This window comes from Balaenoptera musculus, chromosome 9, assembly GCF_009873245.2.
Source record: "Balaenoptera musculus isolate JJ_BM4_2016_0621 chromosome 9, mBalMus1.pri.v3, whole genome shotgun sequence".
Taxonomy (NCBI): domain Eukaryota; kingdom Metazoa; phylum Chordata; class Mammalia; order Artiodactyla; family Balaenopteridae; genus Balaenoptera; species Balaenoptera musculus.
Genome location: NC_045793.1, coordinates 14070226 through 14091271, shown reverse-complemented (window position 1 = coordinate 14091271; position 21046 = coordinate 14070226). Strand labels below are relative to the sequence as shown.

Sequence of the window (21046 nt, the reverse complement as noted above, 5' to 3'; positions counted from 1 at the left end):
AATTTAAAAAATTAGTTTTATGCTGACTTATGTAGAAAGGCAGTCATTTTTAAAATTCTCAAAATAGAGAATCAAGACCACTGTTGGGTAAGGGTCATATGGTGATTCAATAAGCATATGCAAAGTATATGACAACTTAGATTACTTCTCTGATATCACATGATAGTTATAAGTTCTTAGTGAGAAAGCTACTCAGTATCTTCAGAAAGCTTTAGGATCACCAAAAAGACCGAGAGTTGAACTGTTGACCAAAACACTACTAAATGAAGTAATATATTTATACATTAAAAACTATCATTTCATTAGGTTGGGAGGTTATGATCAAACACATAAAACATTCATGCTTTTGAAGATTCTTTACACTGGTGATTCTCAACTTTGGTATGTATCAGAAACAACTGGCAAACTTATTAAAAATGCAGATGCTTGGACCCACCCCACTGAATCAGAATCTACTTCAGCATCTCCATTTTTTAAACAAATTATCCAGGTGATTCACATGTGCATCACAGTATAATGTATAAATATTATTTAATCACAGTTTATATGGTCAACTACTGTTTTCTAATATATTAACAGTGTAATTGCTGCAACTCTCTCTCTACACATACACACACACACACACACGCACTTTTAAAATGTTGAGGTATATGAGGTAATTTCAGTAACGACAATTCATTTTTCTTGGCCAGTATTAAAAGACTAGGTGAATTTAATATGGCTGGGATCGAAAAGGCAAAGAGCTGCACGAGGCTATGTTGATACTTTGGAAGGTAAGGAACAGAGAACAGGAACTTTTAGGAAGAGAGAAGTAAAAAAAATTCCCTCCTACTTGAATTCTCACCACAGAAAAATGAAAGCATGATGTAACAGTCCTTTCATTTACCTAGTTTTAAAAATTTAAGAAGTATGGAGAAATCTTAATAATTTCAAAAGGATCTGATGTAAAGAAGTTCAGAGCTGAGTACCTGGCTCAGATAGCACATCTGTGATAGAGCAAAAGGGATAAGCCCAGATGCTGTAGCAGCAGAGCTCATTCTTCTAACTGTGCCATGGTCAAGAGGCATGAGGTATAATCATTATTGCATCTCTAGTTTCTAGACAGAAGATGAGGAGTTTCACTCCACTACAAGACTTAAGCATGGTATTTCCAGGAAAGGCCTTACATGCTGCTATTACTGCCAAAAGTATACAAAAGGTTCTAAAACTGGTGACAAAGATCAAGAGATCTATCCTTCATGCTTACCCAGGATCCAATACCTCTTTTCTACAATGAACTGGAGCCTTTCTACAAACAGTAAAAATGAACCTCAAGAGATGGTAAATATTTACCTGGTCCCTGTTGTTGATGTTTGAATAAGGTAACTGTCCGGTCATCAATTCATACAGAACAATCCCAAATGCATATACATCTGACTGAAAGCTATATGGGTTTTTATCTTGCATTCTGATTACTTCTGGTGCCTGGTAGAATATAAAAAGAAGAATATTCTTGTTTATTCTTCACATCAACTGAATAAAGACTGAAAACCAAACTATTATAATTCCCAGAACAATGCTTTTATCATTAAATAACCCATGTAATATGTAATTAATTCTCTTATTTATGGCCAAAGAAATAAAACTGATTATGAAAGATAAATTTAAAAAAATGCTCTGTAAACTCTGAGAGAGGCAGTACTAGCTGAGATTCCATATACATTATTAAGATTTTATAATTTTATCAGCTGTCCTCTTTCTGCACAAAATACCATCACTGCCATTTGAATTTTTCCCATGACTTACCCTATCAAGAGTGAGTTCCTACCTTCCATTCCTGATTCAGGAAAGAAATACTAGACCTGTTGTTATGAGATGTTTGGAAGTAGCACAACCACTATGGTAATCACCTTAGAATTTAAGTTTTCCCATTGGTACAAATGATTCTCCTTATCTCAGGGCACCTTAGACAATAATGGTAAAATTTCAACACTGATAAACTCAAACTCCTTTCTTGCCTCCAAAAGCGGTATAAATATGCTATGGATGCTTTATTAACAAAAGCAACAGACAATAGGTAGATTTAGTAGAAGATGGCATAAAGAATCTTTTGGCTGCTGCTTCTTGGGCAAAGATACAGACCTAATCATATTTGTTACATTTTCACACATTTCAGTCACTATATTCTATAGCTAGATTTCTTATTAGCTGTTTACATGAAATACAATAAACGGTTGGTTAAATATTAGCTTAAAGGAGTTCTTTCACCTTGCATCTTCTGTATTGTTTCATTTGGAAGAAATTAGAGAAACTGCAGAGTATTAATAAAACTTTGTGAAAACATTAATTTGATACCAAAACCAGGACTAACCACAAAAATGAAAGACCTGGGACAAGATTCTTGGTTATTGGTCAGGGTAAGGCAGGTCAGGCTATCTCACAAGGCAGGCAGTAACAGCATCCAGCCTCACCTGCAAAACAGACTCACCTGTGCAGCCTTTAACCTCTCAACATCCAGACTACATTCTAGCCCAATAATATACCATCAGAGTCTGGGGATGGGAACAGCTTCAACTTTGAGTTTTTATGGTTCCCCAGATGACTTTAATGTCCAACCAAGGTTGAGAACCACTGATGAAAGATGTGTGGGAGATCCAGATGAGAGTAAAGGATTGGGGGAGCGTGCAGTGAAGAAGGTTGTATCTATTTGCTTTTGTCATATTTTTTGTTGATAACTGCTCTTGGTAGTACAGCACAAAATAGACCACATACAACTGTGATGTAATGAACAAGCCAGGATATAAGAGGCTGGTTATGATACAGACATAATTTTCAAAGCCAGAACACAATTTCTGTGAGGGACAGTGTAAGAGCTACCCTTTTAAAATTTAGTTTTACCTCACTGTTGTTGGTAGGTGGTTTGATGAAAGGTCGTATGGGATCTATTTATAAGAAACGCATGATTTATCTTCAATTTAGTAATTTGTAAAAATTTTCACAGAAGTTTTTCTTCTTTAAGATATAAATAAAGCAAGGTTGAGAATACTATTGTAAACAATTCAGAGAATTACATAACCTTTGGCTCTGAACAAACTCTTCTCTCCTAGTCTATGGATATACCACATTTGTTTCTGAAGGCAATATCAACCCAAATGGATTTTACTCAACAATTAAGTGTACTACTGACTAATCTCTTGTCTTAAAACGCAGCTTGATGGAATAAAGGATGAACCCATCTACCCAGGTATCAACAAAAAAGAAATTAAAAGAAAATATAAACCTTCATGTATAATAGTCTATAAACTGTATAAGCCAAGGTTTTTGGAAAAGGACAAATCTGGAGACTTGACTGAGCCTAACTTTCCCGGCACTAGTTAAAATAAACACACCTTTAAAACATGTAACAATTGTTTCTTTATAATTGTAGGTTTTGCAATTTCTCTCCCCCTTAGGATACATTGTTATCTTTGTTACAAGGTATATGCCTTAAAGGTATCTGAGATTCAGATTACAATTATTAATTAGCTTCTTGTTTATAATTATTTATTAAAACAAACATATATTGAAGAAAAAAATATAGCTAACTCTAATTACTAAACCTGAGAAAATGCATTCAAAATCCACTAGTTCAACCCAATGTTAAAGATGGAGAGACTTGGAGGAGGTCAAGAAACGTGCAAGAGTCAAACAGAGCACGAGAGTACAGACCTTCTGACTCCAAGTCCAGTGCCGCCCCTTCCCACCTTGCCACTCTAATGCCAGTTATTATTAAAAGAAATCATGGCCAAATTTAACCCTAGGCGTATCTTGACTAATTCAGAATCCTACCTTGGAATTCTCTCTATGGAACTGCTACGGATAAGTTCAGGGAATTTAGGCAAATGTGGCTTTGAAAGCCCTTGCAGCTTTTCTATTTCCAGCAGGGTGTCCCAAAGTCTTACTGCAGATTCAGTTATTTAAAGCTTAAAGCTGCACTAAGAGTTTTGGGACACCCTGTATTCAGCTTGGAGCAGACGTTCTCAAACTTTTTGGTCTCAGGACTCTTTTTCAGTCTTAAAAATTATGGACAACCCCAAGAAGCTTCTGTTTATGTGGATTATACCTGTGGCTATTCATCATATTAAAACTTAACTGAGAAACTGTTAAAATATTTGTTAATTTAAATAACAAAACAGTCATTAGATGTTACCATAGATCACCCATTTTTTAATGAAAAGTAACTGTATTTTCAAAAACAAAGTTTAGTGAGAAGAATAGTACTGCAATTCTTTTTTTTTTTTGCCACGCTGCGCGGCATGTGGGATCTTAGTTCCCCGACCAGGGATTGATCCCATATCCCCTGCAGTGGAAGCGTGGAGTCTTAACCACTGGACCACCAGGGAAGTCCCTGCAATTCTTTTTGACTGGTTTAACAGCAGCCAGCTAGAGTCACATATTTGCTTATGCATTCAATCTGCTCTGATGTGTTGAAGAATATGAAGAAAAATCTAGTTTCACACAGGACGACCTTGGGGACCTCTGAAAGGGTCTTAAGGACCCTCCAGAGAATGGCTGGCTTAAGAAAATGATCCTATGCTGCCCTTTTCACAGCCTGCTGAAAGTAACTGCACAGAAGTTTTGGTTCCCTTCTCTTATAACTTCTCTTTCTTATTTTCCGCAAAGCAGAAATAGGAATGAAGAAAGAGAAAGAAAGAGCTATGCAGGGCACACAAAACTGACAGTGTTAAAAATCTACCTTTCATTTTTCTTTTTGTCTTTCCTTTCCCAGCCGCCCATAATTATATGGTTCTTTCTAGTCTAAAGACAGTAACTTTCCAATTTAGGCTTAAATAAGATTGTGAAACAGCCTCTCTCTTAAAGGGAGTAATTCTTTTATTGAAACCTTAATAATGGCTGCAGATCACACCTGCTTAAATTGCATACTTTTTTTTTTTGAAACAGGATACACAGAACATTCTGAACACAAAATATTTTAAAGAGACAATCTGAATAAAATTTAAACAGTGTTTATAAAATACACTTTTTGTTTGAAATATACTGAAACTGGTTTCATAATATTCTTTTTAAAGATAAAGAAAAAAGTTAAAATCTATTTATATATAAAATAAGATCAACATTGATTTTTGTGAATACTGAGAACTATGAAAATACTACAGTTGAAATCTTCAGTGACTTTCTAATAACTCAACAGCATCTCAGGGTCCAAAAATTTAATTAATGGAGAAATAGCCTCAATTCTTACCATCCACAAAATGGATCCAGACAACTGTTCAAATTGATGGGACCCACTCCATCGAGATTTCACTGTGGCTAGACCAAAATCACCTATTTTTACTGTGAGGTCTTCATGAAGAAAAATATCTGAGGTGTAGTAAGTAAAGGAAAACAACAGATCTCATTTTCCTATCAAAGCAACCATTATGAAAAATTTAGGTAAGAGATCTAATTTCTATAATTCTATATATTATGATATTCTTTAAAGAAGTATAGTACTTCATATTTCCTTTTAAAGTTAATAAATATGTTTTAAAAATAATTAGTGTTATTTGGACTCTGTGACCTGCTTTTAAGATATTTGGTGCTTGAAATGTGGTAGGATGAGGTGAGATGTTTTCCTAAGTTTATGGGAGACACTGAAACTTTCCCATTAGATTTTAGTAATGTAGGCCCAAATATCTTTCTGGCACTGCTGGGAAAGCTGTAAAGGCTCTTCACTGGAATGAAGGAAGGCAACTGGCAGACAGGATCTTAATCTGGGCTTATGGAAGAAGAAACGTTACGTTTTTCTCACCTCATTGGTATATAATGTAGAGCCTTCAGTTACATCTCAACTACCACTGAGCAAGGTCAGAGCACTGAAAGAAACTAGTAGATAGCTACAAAACTATGCATTTTATGGTGCTTATAGAACATAAACAAGCAATCAAAGAGTCCTACTATCATAATGACTTGATAGGTTTTTTTGTAATGGTCAATTGTTCAAAAACCAAAAGCAGGTTGTAGTACCTTGTACTACTATACTCTTGTGTAAACCCATTTATTAATTCCCTTTACAGTGTATTATTGAACTTAAGCATGAAAACTGTTTTTACATAATGTGAAGATAAAATGCAGGAGAAAAGGTCAGGATGTTTTCAAACTTCGCAGACAAATTCAGGAAGGATACTATTACTCTTGAGGTCTCTGTGGATGATTGACTTGGCGTGTAAGTAACTGAAAAACAAAACATCATTTTAACCTGAGTAGAGCTAAAGACTCTGGCCTCAGTATCTATAGAACACATTTAGGGGTGTAAATAAAGATTTATTTAGAATCATGATACAACTGCAAACTGTACATAACCCCTTTAAATAAGAAATAGTAAAATAGACTACAAGTGAACTAAGGATTTTAGGACCATATTACTATTATGGTACAACCAAAATCTTTTCTATTGAAAGACTTTGCTTTATCTTTTACAATTTACCAATACAAACCTTCCACTCCAGTCAAGCCTATTTATCCAGGTCCTTTAAGTATACCTTGGTATTTAATCCCACCCCTGTGACCAGTGCTCCCCTCTCACACCAAATTAGCTTTCATTCTATTCTCTACTGAATCATATTTATTCTTTAAGATTCAATATACATTATGACTCCTAAGTGAAGCTTTCCCAAGACTCAACCACAAGTGATCTTTCTTTCCCCTGTTCAGTTATGTAGTAATTATTTTAACAGTTTGATTCATGTATTTTTTTCACCTGCCTATGTTCACTTTCTATTTGGAATATAAACTCCATTTGATAAAATAAAACCATTTTTAAAAGTAGAATTATATATTCTTAAAATACCTTCTTAAAACTAGCAAGGAGCTAACTTTCTAAGATGTAATGGACACAGTGAATCTATTTCAAAGTCAATGATAAGTTTAAATCATCTGTTACCCCCAAAAACTGTCTCAGTTGAGTTTATTGAGGGAAAGAGCTGTGTCTAGTTTACTTCTGTTTATCCCCAGTGCCTAGTACAGTGCCTGGCATGTGGCAGGTATTCAATACATATCTGTTGAATCAACTACAATGAGATGCATATAATGTCCTAGTCAAGGTTATTTTTCTTCATTTAATACTGGAAAGAACAGACATATGAGACTTCTGAAATCTAACAATGACTGTTAGGAAATAAATTTTGCCTTAAAGTAAAACTTTATAATTCAAATGATATAATCAAAATTATGTAATGAACACTGTTAAAAATGGAAAATTTGCAAATAATTACGTTTATTATTTATGCTTTCTCATCTTCAATTAAATTTTCTCATCCAGAGATCAAGATCTCAAAATTTTTCTCAGACCAAATTTTCATTTAAAATTACTTGTTTATACACGTAACTCCTTCTCCTCCAATTACTCTCACATGATACTGTTTACTTCCTTCACAGCATTTATCACAATCTGAACTTATCTTGTTGTTATGATTTTTTAGGCCTAGCATTTGATATACTACATCACACTGTCACTCTTCCATTGAAAAAAAACATGATGTCATAGGTCTCATTTGCTTAAAAAGTTCTGCAGTGACAAACAAAGGTAAAAAACAGATGGAGAAAAATGAGTCTCAATCAAAAGCTGTTCCAAGATGGGGAAACCTTATCCTCATTAGAAAGAAAAGGGGACAGGTGATGGTGCTGGCGGTGGAGCTCAGTGCTTCAGTCTGGTATTTAGTGCACAGGTAACGTGTTGGTCTTTGAAAAGACATTCTGTCTCCTTTGAAATTAAAAACAACAATAACAACAACAAATGGATGGTATACATGAAAATATGGAGGCATGATGAAGTTATAAGATGGGAAGATAAAGGCATTTCTTGATGGATAGTGTCAATCCTTTCAACAAATCTGATGCAGAGAAATACAGCAAGAATAAGGTAGACAGAAATGTAACTAGAGGGTTGAAGAGAGAAAATTTCTGACCAGGAAAGTACTAGATAATTAACAAGATATAAATATGATGGCTGAGCTAGTGATATAACCATAAACAGCATAAATCTATTATAGGCCAAAGTTGCATATAGCTGCAACTTGAAATAACACTACTTTATTCTTGTGTAATCCTCTATTGTTTAGAAATTGCTTTACTAACTTATATCTCATTTAATAAACTCTTTCTGTAACACGTCTATAACAAAAGCAGCAAAAAAACAGAAATCCAGGTCTATATAATGGAAGGTTGGAAAGAAAAGAGACCTAAAGTCCCCAGCTGGAAAAATGGGATAGGTATCATACCTCAATCCCTACATAATGTTCCAGAGTAATTACTACCCTAAATAATTCTATATAGGCTGACACTAAACCATAATTTCCTAAGCACCAACCAGTTACAATGGAAGACACCAAAAACCACATAACTGGTTGAGGGTAAGGACAGGAACAAGAATAAACTGATTTTGCTACAGATGATGCAAAAGTCTATCCACTACATAGGACAATTAAATTGGACCTCCTTCTTACCTTTCGAAGATGTTAAGGAGAACCTTATAAGTTTATAAAAGTAGCAGGAAAGAAAAAACATGCTATAAACTAAGTATCATTCTCTTGATAGGTTTCCGTTAGGAGTCTCCTTCCTTGTAAAAGAAAAAGTGTCCATCTACAGACTCAATTTAATCCTAAAGCTGGCAAATCATCCAGTAAAATCTGTTCTCTACGCTACTTCTTCCAAGGTCTTATCCAAGATTCAGCTTTTCAACATTCTTTTCAGACCATAATATGATGCCCCGAAAGGAAATACAATGCTCTAGATTTGATCTGATCGACACAAACTAGAGTGAGATTCTCATCTTCATCCTCCCCTTAAATGTAAGACCTGAAACCATAAAACTCCTAGAAGAAAACATAGGCAGTAAGCTCCTTGACATTGGACTTGATGACAAGTTGTTTGGGTCTGACACCAAAAGTAAAGGCAACAAAAGCAAAAACAAACAAGTGGGACTACATCAAACTAAAAAGCTTCTGCACAGCACAGGAAACCACCAACAAGATGAAAAGGCAACCTACCAAATGGGAGAAAATATTTGCAGATCATATATCTGATAAGGGGATACCCCAAAAATATAAAGAACTCATACAACTCAGTAGCAAAAAACCCAATCTAGTTTTAAAAATAGACATTTTCCCAAAGAAGACACACAAATGGCCAACAGGTACATACATGAAAAGGTGTCCAACATCACTAATCACCAGGGAAATGCAAATCAAAACCACAATGAGATATCACCTCATATCTGTTAGAATGGCTATTATCAAAAAGACAAGAAATACCAAGTGTTGGCGAGGAGTAAAGGGAATACTTATGCACTGTTGGTGGGAATATAAATTGGTGCAGCTGCTATGGAAAACAGACTGCAGGTTCCTCAAAAAATTAGAAACAGAATTACCATATGATGTAGCAATCCCACTTTTGGGTATATATATATCCAAAAAAATTTAAATCAGGATCTCAAAGAGTTATCTGCACTCTCATGTTCACTGCGGCATTATTCACAACAACCAAGACATGGAAACAACCTAAGCGTCCATGAATGGATAAAGAAAAGGTAATACACACATACATACATACACACAGGAATAAGCCATCAAAAAAAGAAGGAAATCCTGTCATTTATGACAACATGGATGGATCTCGAGGGCATTATGCTAAGTGAAATAAGTCAGAGAAAGACAAATACTGTATATGATCTCACTTACATTTGGAATCTCAAAAAACAGAAAAAACAAAAACAAAACCCAAATTCATCTTCATCTTCCTTACAGCGGGAAAAAATGTTTATTGCGTCAGCCATTATTATTACGGCAGCCACAGTCACTCTACTGACTCCTATTAAAATTTTATTCAGTTACAACCCTAGAGAGTTGTTGTTCTTGCATTGCTCCTACAAAACCATTTCCCCCATCCTACATTTGTATACTTCTCTTTTTTGGACTTGGATAAGATTTCATATTTTGTAGACATGACCTATAATTTCAGCTTATTAAAATTTTAGTTTTCACTAAAAAATAAGTTGTAAAAGATCAGCATGCTAATGATGCCCTCATCTAAGTTATCTGTAAATACGCAGTCATATTCAAGAGGAGGACAAACATCTCCTAGCTTAAGAGCTTCAGGTATGACAATAATACAGTTATGAACCTAGTTAAATTCTTCATGTTTGTTACATATCTCCATCTTATCCTCAAGAATATCATGAGAGATATTATTCAAATACCTTGCTGAAATTCAAATACTACGCCTACACCATCTGTAGGTGCAGGCATTTACCAGTCTAGTCTATTTATAAAAGCCTCAAGTATCTCTCACTCAAGTTTGCTGCTATTTTCTTGTATTTTCAACTATTTCTAAAACCAAACGACTGGCCTACACAGACATTAGCACTTCAGTCCTCTTTCATCTAATGCTACACAATTTCAAAAAAGTTCATCAGTCTTCACACAGCAAGCTAAATCTCTCCTCTGACACCAACAGAGAATTTAGCGGTTGACTGGACTGGTATGCGTGACGGTGGTGAGAAGGTGTTATTTTATCCAAATACAGTTCCAAATTCTGGTCTCCCTTCTACTTTGTTGCCCTCCAAGCCCTCATAATCACAATGTGGAAAGTGAGCAAGACTGAAGGGAATGCCATTCTGCTACTCCTGCATAGTCAGTAATCATTTACCACTTTAAAATAATTAAAATCCTTAATACATGGAGTTCACACATTTTTCAGTTGTGCTCTATAGTGGCCTAAATTCTATTTTTACTTAGATTTTTCAGTTTCTCTCGCGTTAAAAAAATCAAATTTATTGAGAGGTATAACTAGTATACAACACAAAATGCACCCAATTTTTATGCACAGTTTAAAGAGTTTTTCACAAACACATATATATATACACTTGTCTAAAGACCAACCACAATCAAGATGGATATCCATCACCCCTAGAAGTTTCTTCACACGTTTCTGCAATTAATAACACCCACCCTAGGCTCAGGCAACCACTGATAATGATTTTTGTCACTAGCGATTAGTTTTGCCTTTTCTAGAATTTCACATAAACAAAAACATATGGATTCTTTTGCTCAGCATGACCCTGAGATTCACACACTGGCTGCATGCAGTATTAAAAGTGTACAGATATAGCACAACGTACCCAGTTACCTGTCAGACATTTGGGTTGTTGTGTTTTTTGGCAATTATGAATAACATACTATAAACATTCATGTACAAATCTTTGTTGTTGACTTGTTTTCATTTCTTTTGGGGAAATCAGTAGGATTAGAATTGCTCATATGGTAATTTTAATTTTAAAAGAAACTGCCGAAGTGGTTGTACCATTTAAGATCCTCATCAGCAATGTATAAGAATTCTGGTTACTCTGCATCTTTGCTAATAAACCTGGTATTGTTGGCTTTGATTATACGCATTCTAGCGGGTGTGCAGTGGAACCTTGTCTATTTTAATGCCTAACATATTGAACATCTTTGCATTGCTTATCTGCCATTCTTTTATATTATTTAATAAATTACTCCAATCTTTTGCCCATTTTTTCATTGGGTAGTTTGTCTTATTACTTACTGAATTGTAAGAGTTCCATATATGCTTTGGATACAATTCTTTCACCAGATAATGTATCTTGCAAACATTTTCTTCAAGACTGTGGCTTGTCTTTTCATTTTCTTAACAATGTCTTTCGAAAAGCAAAAGTTTTGAATTTTGATGAAGTCTAATTTACGAATTTTTTCTTCTACGGTTCTTAATTTTTGTGTCCTAAGAAATCTTTGCCTATCTTTGGGCTACAGTGATTTTCTCCTATACTTCTTCTAGAAGTTTTAGATGTTCAGCTTTTAGTCTTAGGTCTGTGATCCATTTTGAATGAATATTCATGCCTTGTATCAGGAAAGGGCTATTTATTTATCCTATATGGATATACAGTTGTCCCAGCAACATTTGTTGAAAGGACTATCCTTTCTCCATGAATTGCCCTAGCATCTTGGTTAAAAAAAAAAAAAAGACAACTGACCACAGACATAATAGATATATTTGTAGGCTTTCTTTCCTGTTTTGTTGACTCACACGTCTATCCTTATGCCAGTATCACAGTGTCTTGATTACTGTGGCTTTATAGCAAGTTTTGAAATCTCACACTAAATGTCCTTCAACTTTGTTCTTTTTCAAAACTGTCTTGACTATTCTAGCCACTGCATTTGCATTTACATTTTAGGATCAACTTGTGAATTTCTACAAAAAATCCTGCTGAGACTCTGACTGGGACTGCACTGAACCTATAGATTCTATAGATCAATTTGGAAAGAACAGACATCTTAACAATATTGAGTTTTCTAGTCCATGAATATGATATTCGTATGTCTTTTTTGTTTCCTAGCTGGGACCTGCATTAGAGAGGGTATAATCCCTCTTTGGAAAATATTCTCATCATAGTTTCTTAAGTACAACACTGGCCTGAAGAGAATAAATGAGGATGTATTGTAAACATGGAATATCATGATATTGATGGAATAGCAAAAACTATGCTATTCTCTCTTTTTAAGTTCACTTCAAGCATTCATAAGCCCAAATACATAAGATCAGAAGCATGATATTTGTTTATTTATAAGAGCAAGACAGCTCAATGTGGGAAAGGATAGATATTTGAACAAATGTTGCTGGGACAATTGGATACCTGTATGAGGAAAAAAAAACTTCAACCCTTACCTCATACCAATTTGAAGTGGGTTGAAGAACTAAAACTAAAAGCAAAAACTGTATAACTTCTATAAGAAAACAAAGAATTACTATCACCCTCTTGTACATGTAAAGCATTTTCAAGTTCTCAGGATATTTTTACATCACTTGGTTTTATAACCTTTGTGTTTTTTTGTGAAGCAAGCAAAAAGGCAATAATTCCACTTATGCTGATGGGAAAACCAGAGCCCAGAGGACCTGAGTGACATGACCAGAGAGGCATAGTGGGAAGGGCATGGGTTTTGAGTGTACAGATTTCACTTTGAATTCCAACTGTATCACTTACTAGCCATACGACCTTGGGTACATGACATAATTTCTCTAAGCTTTGGATTCCTAACCTGTAAAATGGAGATAATAATTATGTTCACCTTCATAGGTTCTTTCTTTCATTTATTTAACACATATTTACTGAAAGCCCACCATGTGCTAAGCAACAACTGTTCTAAGTCTTGGAGATAAGGCAGAAAATCCCTACCCTCAAGGGGCTTGCATTTTAGTATAGAAGATAGAAAATAAAAAAGATGCATGAGTAGAATATACTGTGTTCTATAGGTGGGAGACAGAAAATGCTAAGTTGTAGGGGCTGTAATTTTAGGCCAGGGAGGGCCTCTTTTCAAAGGACATTTTGGGTAAAGATCCAAAGGAGGGGAGGGAGTCATGCAGATATGGGGTAAGAACACGGCAGGCAGAGGGACCAGCAAGGGCAAAGTCCTACAGCAGGTGTGTACTTCCCATGTTCTAAGAATGGCAAAGAAGGCAAACTGGCTTGGAACAGAAAGAGCAAGAGGGAGAAGAGTAGTGAATGAGCTGAGAGAGGTAGTAAAATCGGCAGTGGGGGAGGGAGGGTTGTGGTGGTGGTCGCATTACAAGGACTATTATAAAGGACTTTGGCTTCCTTTCTGCATGAAATGTGAAGACACTGGAGGAGCAGAGGAGCAACATAATCTGACCAAAGTCTTCAAAGGACCCCTCTGGCTGCTGTGCTGAGAGCAAACCGAAGGTGGGTAAGGGTGGAAGCAAGGCACTCATGCAGCCAAGAGATAACTGTGGCTTGAATCAGGGTGATAGCAGAATAGGTGATGAGAAGCTGTTAAGAGTCTAGATATACTTTAAAGATAGAGCTAACAGGAGTTGATTAATAGATTGGTTGTATGGTATGAGAAAAAGAAAGGAGTCAAAAATTAAGTACAAAATGTCAGGCATAAGCAGCCTCAGAATAGAGTTGCCAGTTACTGAGATGAAAAGACTGTCGGAAGGGCAGGCTTGAGGAAAAAGATCAGGGCCTCAGAATCAGACGTGTTAAATTTGAGATGTCCATTAGACAATCAAGCGATGTTGAGCACACAGTTAGATATGACAGTCTGGAGTTCAGAGGAAATGAACTGGCTGGAGACTGGAATAGAAAAGGTAATTAAATGGTATTTTAACTCATGAAACTGGATGAGATTACCAAAGGAACGTAATCCCTGGACTATTCCAATATTTAGAGAGGTTAGGAGTTGAAAAAGAACTAGCTGAGAAGGAACAGACAGTAAGGAGAAGGAAGATCAGGAGAATATGATTTAAAGTAGTGCTTCTCAAACTTTAGTATGCATACAAATCACTTAGGGATCTTGTTAAAATGTAGTCTTCAATTCAGGAGATCTGGGGTGGTGCCTAAAATGTGTCATTTGAAAAGGCTCCCAGGTGGTAGAGTTTAAAGGATTAAGAAGAGGTTTCATGAAAAAGAGTGTGATCAAATGCATTATATATTTCTGATGGGTCAAAAAGATTGAGGACTGAGTATTTAACCCTTGGATCTAGCAACATGGTAATTATCTTATTCAGAGATATTTCAGTGAAGTGTCAGGGGCAAAAAAGCCTGATTGGAGTGGAGTCCAAGACAAAAGGCGAGGGAAGAAAATTAGAGAGTGCATATCAACAACTCTGTTGAGAAGTTTTACTATAAAAGAAACAAGAGGAATGAGGTGATAGCTTCAGAGGGAAGTGGGATCAAGGAAGGGACCTCCACAACTTTTTTATTATGAAAATTTTTAATCATAGAGAAAAATTAAAAGAAGAGTACAATAAATACCCTGGTGCCCTCCACCTAGGTTCAACAATTGTCAACATTCTTCCAAATGTGCATGATAAGAAAGATGTTTTAAAATGGGAGAAAATCCAGTAGAAAAGGAAAATCTGATAATGTACAGGAGAGAGCCACTCAAAAGATGTCAGTGAGTAGGAGAAAGGGGATGGAATCTAGTGCACAAAACTGAAGGACTGGCTTTTACTCTTAGTGATGAAACAGAAAAACTGAACATGAATGTAGGTAGGTAGGTAGATATTGTGGTGGGTGCTTCTAATTTTCTTAATGAAATGGCAAGCAAGGTTACCAGCTGACAGTTCTTGGAGAAGAGGCGTTGGAGAACTGAGGATAAAGGAAGTATGACAGTGTCTACGAGAGAGGAAGAGCAAAAAACCAGGGAAGGGAAAGTATGATTGCTGCATGGCATTAAGGGCCCACTTGAGGTGTTGAAAGGATTGACTAAACTGAAGAAGCAGAACAGTGTAGAGTTTAAGGAAATACACTCTGAAGCCAAAAGGCTTGCGGCAAGTCACTTGGCCTTTTAAACTGTAGTTTCTCCATCAGTAAGTAGTGGATAATAATAGGATCTACCTCACAGGGTTGTTGATGATTAATTGAGATAGTATATATAAAGTACACAGAACAGTGTCTGGCACAAAGTATTATGTAATTGCTAAATATATCACTGTATATAAAAAACCACAAAACATAGTTGGTATAAAAAAAAGAGTTACTAGTAGTATCAGAGCTGGAGTCAGAACATAATATTTATTGATCAGTAAAGATGTCTAAAATAAGAGCAAGTAAAAAAAAAAGGTAAAACCAGTGTGATTCCATATTTAAAACGACAACAACAAACCACTGTATACAGTATTAAAATACAGAATTCTGAAAAGATACACAATACTACACATCAAAACACTAATGGTACTTCTCTCTCAGTGGAGTATTGGTGCTTATTTATGTTTACATTTTCTAAATTTTCTATAATGATTATGTATTTCCTTATAATACCTTATATTTTGAAATTAAGAAAAACTGCAACGAAGGCTAATGTAGAAATCACTTATTCTCACCATACTTAACCCTGTTAAATTTTTACACATTTGCCTCCTGTCTTTTTAAAAAATTTATACCTGTAAAAAGGTTGTGAAAGTAAAACACAACTGTAGAATCTTTTTAATTAAAAGCCAGAAACCACGAGAACTTTATATAGGTAAAGCTAAAGCCCCTCTCTCCTTGATAGCTATCCCCATCTTGACCCCTTTTTGCCATTCCTGGAGACAACAACTACTGAGCTTGGCATATACCTTCTAATCTTTGCTTTAATACTTCTACATACATATACGTAAGACTTAAAAAATACATATGTAGTGTTTTGTTTTTGAAATTTTAAATGGCCTCCTGCTACAGCTTGCTTTTCTCATTGGACACGCTGTGAAGCTGACGTAGATGCACATACTATTCATTTCTGCTATGCATTCTCTCCCTGCACTTATGTGCCCTCTACTAATGGACATTTATGTTTCCAATTTTCCACTATTGTATATTTTCCTGTAATACATCTCTTCCTATACACATCTCTTGGAACAAAAGCTGGTGTTTCTTGGGAGTAGACCAGACACTTTACATTTTAATAGATACTTCCAAAATGTCCCCAGGGTGGTTGGTTGCATCAGGAGTGTCCCAGTAAGCAATTCCCCTAACCTTTATCAACACTTAACCTTGCCAGAATTGAGGAATTTTGCCAATTCCAGTGGGTAGAACATAGTGTACTTCTTTTAATTTGCATTGTTTGTGATTATCAGCATCCTCCTCTCAATTACTGTTTTTGTCTACCAGAAAATGACGTTTGCTATAATAATTCTTCGATTAATCAGAATTATTTTCAATCATTAATACATGTTCACCATCTTCTCAGCTTCAATTCATCCTACTATCTTTCCTGTAACTAGGTTTACTTATGAGTAAAAGGAGGCATACGCTTCATTATTTTAAAAAGTAAATTGTGAGGATTTATCCCCAAATTATTTTTAATCACCTTATATACAGAATATAACACTCCTGTGAGTAAACAACAGACCAGAACCTTTTCTTTGTGCCTCCTTGATTTAACATTTAGTCAATTTTCTAATAAAGCTAAATTTAAAATTATAAACAAATATTAGACTGAAACGAAAAGTCCTGCAAAGAAACAGCACGATAGACTGACGAGCCCTGAAATTTCTTTAGTTAACATTATTCTTTAAAATACCCTGGCCCTTAGGCTGAATCAATGACTATCAGGTGAGAAGATGATAAACATACTACATGAATCCTGATTCCTAAGAGTGAGTCTTTAATTATCTACCACTAGAATAGCTCTGCTCTCTTAAAGTTAACCTAGGAATCAGAAATGATCTTTTACTGAAGAGAGAGAACAGAACCACACAGGAGAAATGTCACTCATTCACCATGTGCTTATATTCTATAATCCAATAAAGGTGACATATTTGAAAGTCCCAATGATTCAACCTTCCTAATTACTAAAGTTTTTATCTTATGAATGACTGTGACCTTAGTACTTTATACAATGAGATAGGATGCTCTTATTCTGCTTATACCCTGTGACTTTAGAGTCAATTTTGCAAAGTAGAAAAGATCACTTTCAACAGCATCTGGAAATCGTGCAGGGGGCAGACTATTTTGAAATGAGGGCTGTGCAGAAGTACATTATTAAGCAGCTATTTAAATAGTCTATGGAGTTACTGGTCAGCTACATCTAGCCTATTCTGTTCTTTGTGAAATGATGGTGGAAGACAAGGGAAGAGGAATCCGACATTTAAAAGTTTAATAATTGCAAGGAAAGTAATTTCCAGTGTACTGTAAATATCAGCACTTTTAACATTTTAAATTGTTATCTGAATGTTCCTTATAAAGCATCTGTTCTTGTTTCATAGATAGAAAATCTTCTTTTATCTCTGAGAAAACTGATAGGGTTTTTTTGGGGGGGTGGGTATCTCTTCTCCTTGCATTGTGTTTGTTATTCCTAGTTGCCTTTTCCCCCGTTTGTTCTCTCTCACTGGCATCAGAGGCTTTCCCTCTGATGTCTGGTAATTGAGAGATAATTTGTCTTTACTCAGATTGAGACTAAAAGGCTACGGAAAGCTTTGAGCATACAGATGGGCTTCTTGTTTTTGAACTCCCATGTACTCCCATCTAGGTGGAATCCCTGATATCACTACCTTTGGGTCTTTACTCTTGGCTGATAAGATTCCTCAGACAAAACTCTTCCAACGTCCTGCCTGAAGGGGAAGGTTTGGCTGCCAGCAGTCCGGGAAGCAAATGAAAAGAGAGTACTGGGGAACTCTCTGTTCATCACTCAGTAAGCAGTCACTCACCACCGCCCCCCCCCCCCAATTTCCCCCTATGTCCTGGGTCCAGAGAGTTTCTCCCCTCTCCAGAGGATACATTTCCAGTGTACTGCCAGGGTAGGGATGGGGTATCTACCCAGTGGCACAGAGCAGGAGAAGGGATTTAGAGAAACATTTCAGACAGGCCTTTTCATTTATGTACTCTTCCTCCTCCAGAGATAACCTCACAGTGCCAATTCTTGAGACTTGAGAATTCTGTGGTACAAATCAGGTTGGTTTCCATTTTTCCACAGTCAGTTAATAATTTAGTTTTTTTGGGTGTACTATGTCCATTATCACTTCTCCATCTGCTTTCTAGCTTCTAAAATGTTACTGCTATTCTTTTCTTCCTCTCTGTTTTCTCCATCTTTATATGTTCATGCTTCAAAACAATTTTCATTATTATAGTTTTGGTGGCGTTTCAAGAGAGCAAAAACCTGTCACCTTAACCTGAAAATCACATAGCCACTTTAATAAGAGGATTTGCAATCTGCCAAAGCCTTCAGAAACTAAAGATGTGTTGGTACATTTAACCCCAGTTGTATATATTGTCTTATAAAGAACCAAAGGGAATTGTATCTTCTTTGGTTAAATTTAAGCTGGTAATAAAAAATATAATCTGTTAGAAGGCTTACATTTTATAATTAATACTTTTTCAGCTATTCAAATATAGGATAAACTGACGGGATGATCTACATTTATAGCCAGACATACACATCATATAGTAAGTGTTACTTAAAAATGTAAGCGAAGTATTTTAGAGAAATTAATTGACTGTAAAACTTTATACTTATCGATCCCAAACTGTAAAGTAAGGGGAAAATATTGCCTCTTAACTAACTATTCCCCAGACCACAGAACGATTCCAAGTTGATAGTGTTCTTCTCTCCTGTCACTTCTTACCTTAATCGACACTGGCACTTCACTGCCTCATTACTGTTTCTAAAACAATTTTTAATACTATTCTCTGTTGCCTCTGTATATAGCAAAAGCATTTTCCCCTCTGTTATTCTTTTATTACTTCTTTGACTATTTTTCCTTTTCTTGACATTTCTCAGTTTTGGTATGACAAGGATGTGACTGCTTTCTCTTCTGGAAGGTAAACCTATCAATAATATGCAGTTGTGTGTAATCATGGTTTCATTTTTAAATTTTTGTAATATGTATCTATCATAGGCCAGGCCTTGTTCTAGGCATTAGAGATAAAACAATGAACAAAACAAGACCCCTGCTCTTGTACAGCTTGTATTCTAGTGGGGATGACAGACAATAAACAAATATGTTATATGGAATTGGGTGTTAAAAACAAGAATGGGGTATAGAGTGACAGAGTGGGGCAGGAAAATGTTATATAAGGTGATCAGAGAAGGTTTCCTTTAAAAGGCAACATTTGAACAGAGACATAAGAGAGAAGCTCTATGAATATTTGTGGCATGAGTACTTATCCCCAAAAGAAAATAACAAGTACAAAGGCCCTGAGGAAAGAGCATGCTTGGCCTGCTGAAGAAACAGCAAAGAGACTGGTGGGGTGGGAGCAGAACAAGCTTTGTTTCTCTCTCAATGTTTACCATTCTGGCCAAGGTTTACTCTTTGCAAGATTTTTTTTTAAAATTAATTAATTAATTGGCTGCGTTGGGTCTTCATTGCCGTGCGTGCGGGCTTTCTCTAGTTGCCACGAGCAGGGGCTACTCTTCGTTGCGGTGCACGGGCTTCTCATTGTGGTGGCTTGTCTTGTTGCGGCGTGCAGGCTCTAGGTGCGCGGCCTTCAGTAGTTGCGGCACGTGGGCTCAGTAGTTGTGGCTCGCGGGCTCTAGAGCGCAGGCTCAGTAGCTGTGGCCCATAGGCTTAGTTGCTCCGCGGCATGTGGGATCCTCCCAGAACAGGGCTCAAACCCGTGTCTCCTGCATTGGCAGGCGGATTCTTAACCACTGTGCCACCAGGGAAGTCCCTCTTTGCAAGATTTTAATATAATCTTTCAGATTTGAACAGATTCAGATTCAGATTCAGAGGTGGGATTGTTTTTAAGTCTACTGGATAAGTGGTAATGTTATCGAATAAGGTAATAATTTGCTGCAATAAGGATTTTGGCTGAATACAGGTTTATAAACAATCTAAATTACAGATATATTGTCTAGTTTTGAGACAGAGAGGGTAGGACAGTGGGAAGATTTAACAGCTAGATCTGGTTTTGAGTCTTGGTTCTATGCTTATTTGCCATAAATGATCCTGAGTCAGAGTTTTTGGCATTAGTACACGTATACTCTTTTACCTTTTTTATTCTAATTTTATAATGTAAAAGCAGTATAGTGGTTATAGTGGTTACGGGGAAAGAATAATGGTTTGGGAGTCAAAAATTCTGAGTTAAACACCTTTGCTGCTGCTTATTAAATGTGGAGTCTAGACAAGTCATTTAGAAGCCTCAGTTTCCTTATCTGTAAACATAAAATAAAAATATCTACTTCATAACATTATAAAGATTAAATGACATAATTGCCTATGCATGTGAAAGCCATTTGTATACTATAAAATGTTAAATTAACTTAAGACACATGCATATTTTTAAACTACCTATGGAACTTTCAAACATATTTTACTCACTTAAATTTTTTCATCTAAGTGCTTTCAAAATTTATTTAATTTTACCTTTTGATTTACCTGTTTATTTGTACTTGCATGCAAAATTTATCCTTCATAGTCAGTTTCCTATTTTGGCTCATGATAAATTTTATAGAGTAACTTTTTATCTTTTAAATTACACAGCAAAATTCAATGGATATGAACAAGTGAACGTGAAATCCTCAAAAAGGATCAAAATGTAGACTTTCATTTTACTTTACTTTTACTTTATTTCACGCAG

At 35.8% G+C, this 21046-nt stretch overlaps 1 protein-coding gene across 8 annotated transcripts in view; it reads right to left on the bottom strand.

The window, feature by feature from the left end:
• Positions 1–21046, bottom strand: part of BRAF (B-Raf proto-oncogene, serine/threonine kinase) — a 162139-nt gene that overhangs the window by 21548 nt on the left and 119545 nt on the right. For all 8 annotated transcript variants that reach the window (XM_036863233.1, XM_036863232.1, XM_036863235.1 and 5 more), the window contains 3 exons: positions 6146–6192; positions 5222–5340; positions 1333–1464 (listed from right to left, as the gene is read on the bottom strand). In XM_036863233.1, coding sequence (XP_036719128.1) covers positions 1333–1464; positions 5222–5340; positions 6146–6192 — 298 coding nt within the window. The remainder of the gene's footprint in view (positions 1–1332; positions 1465–5221; positions 5341–6145; positions 6193–21046) is intronic.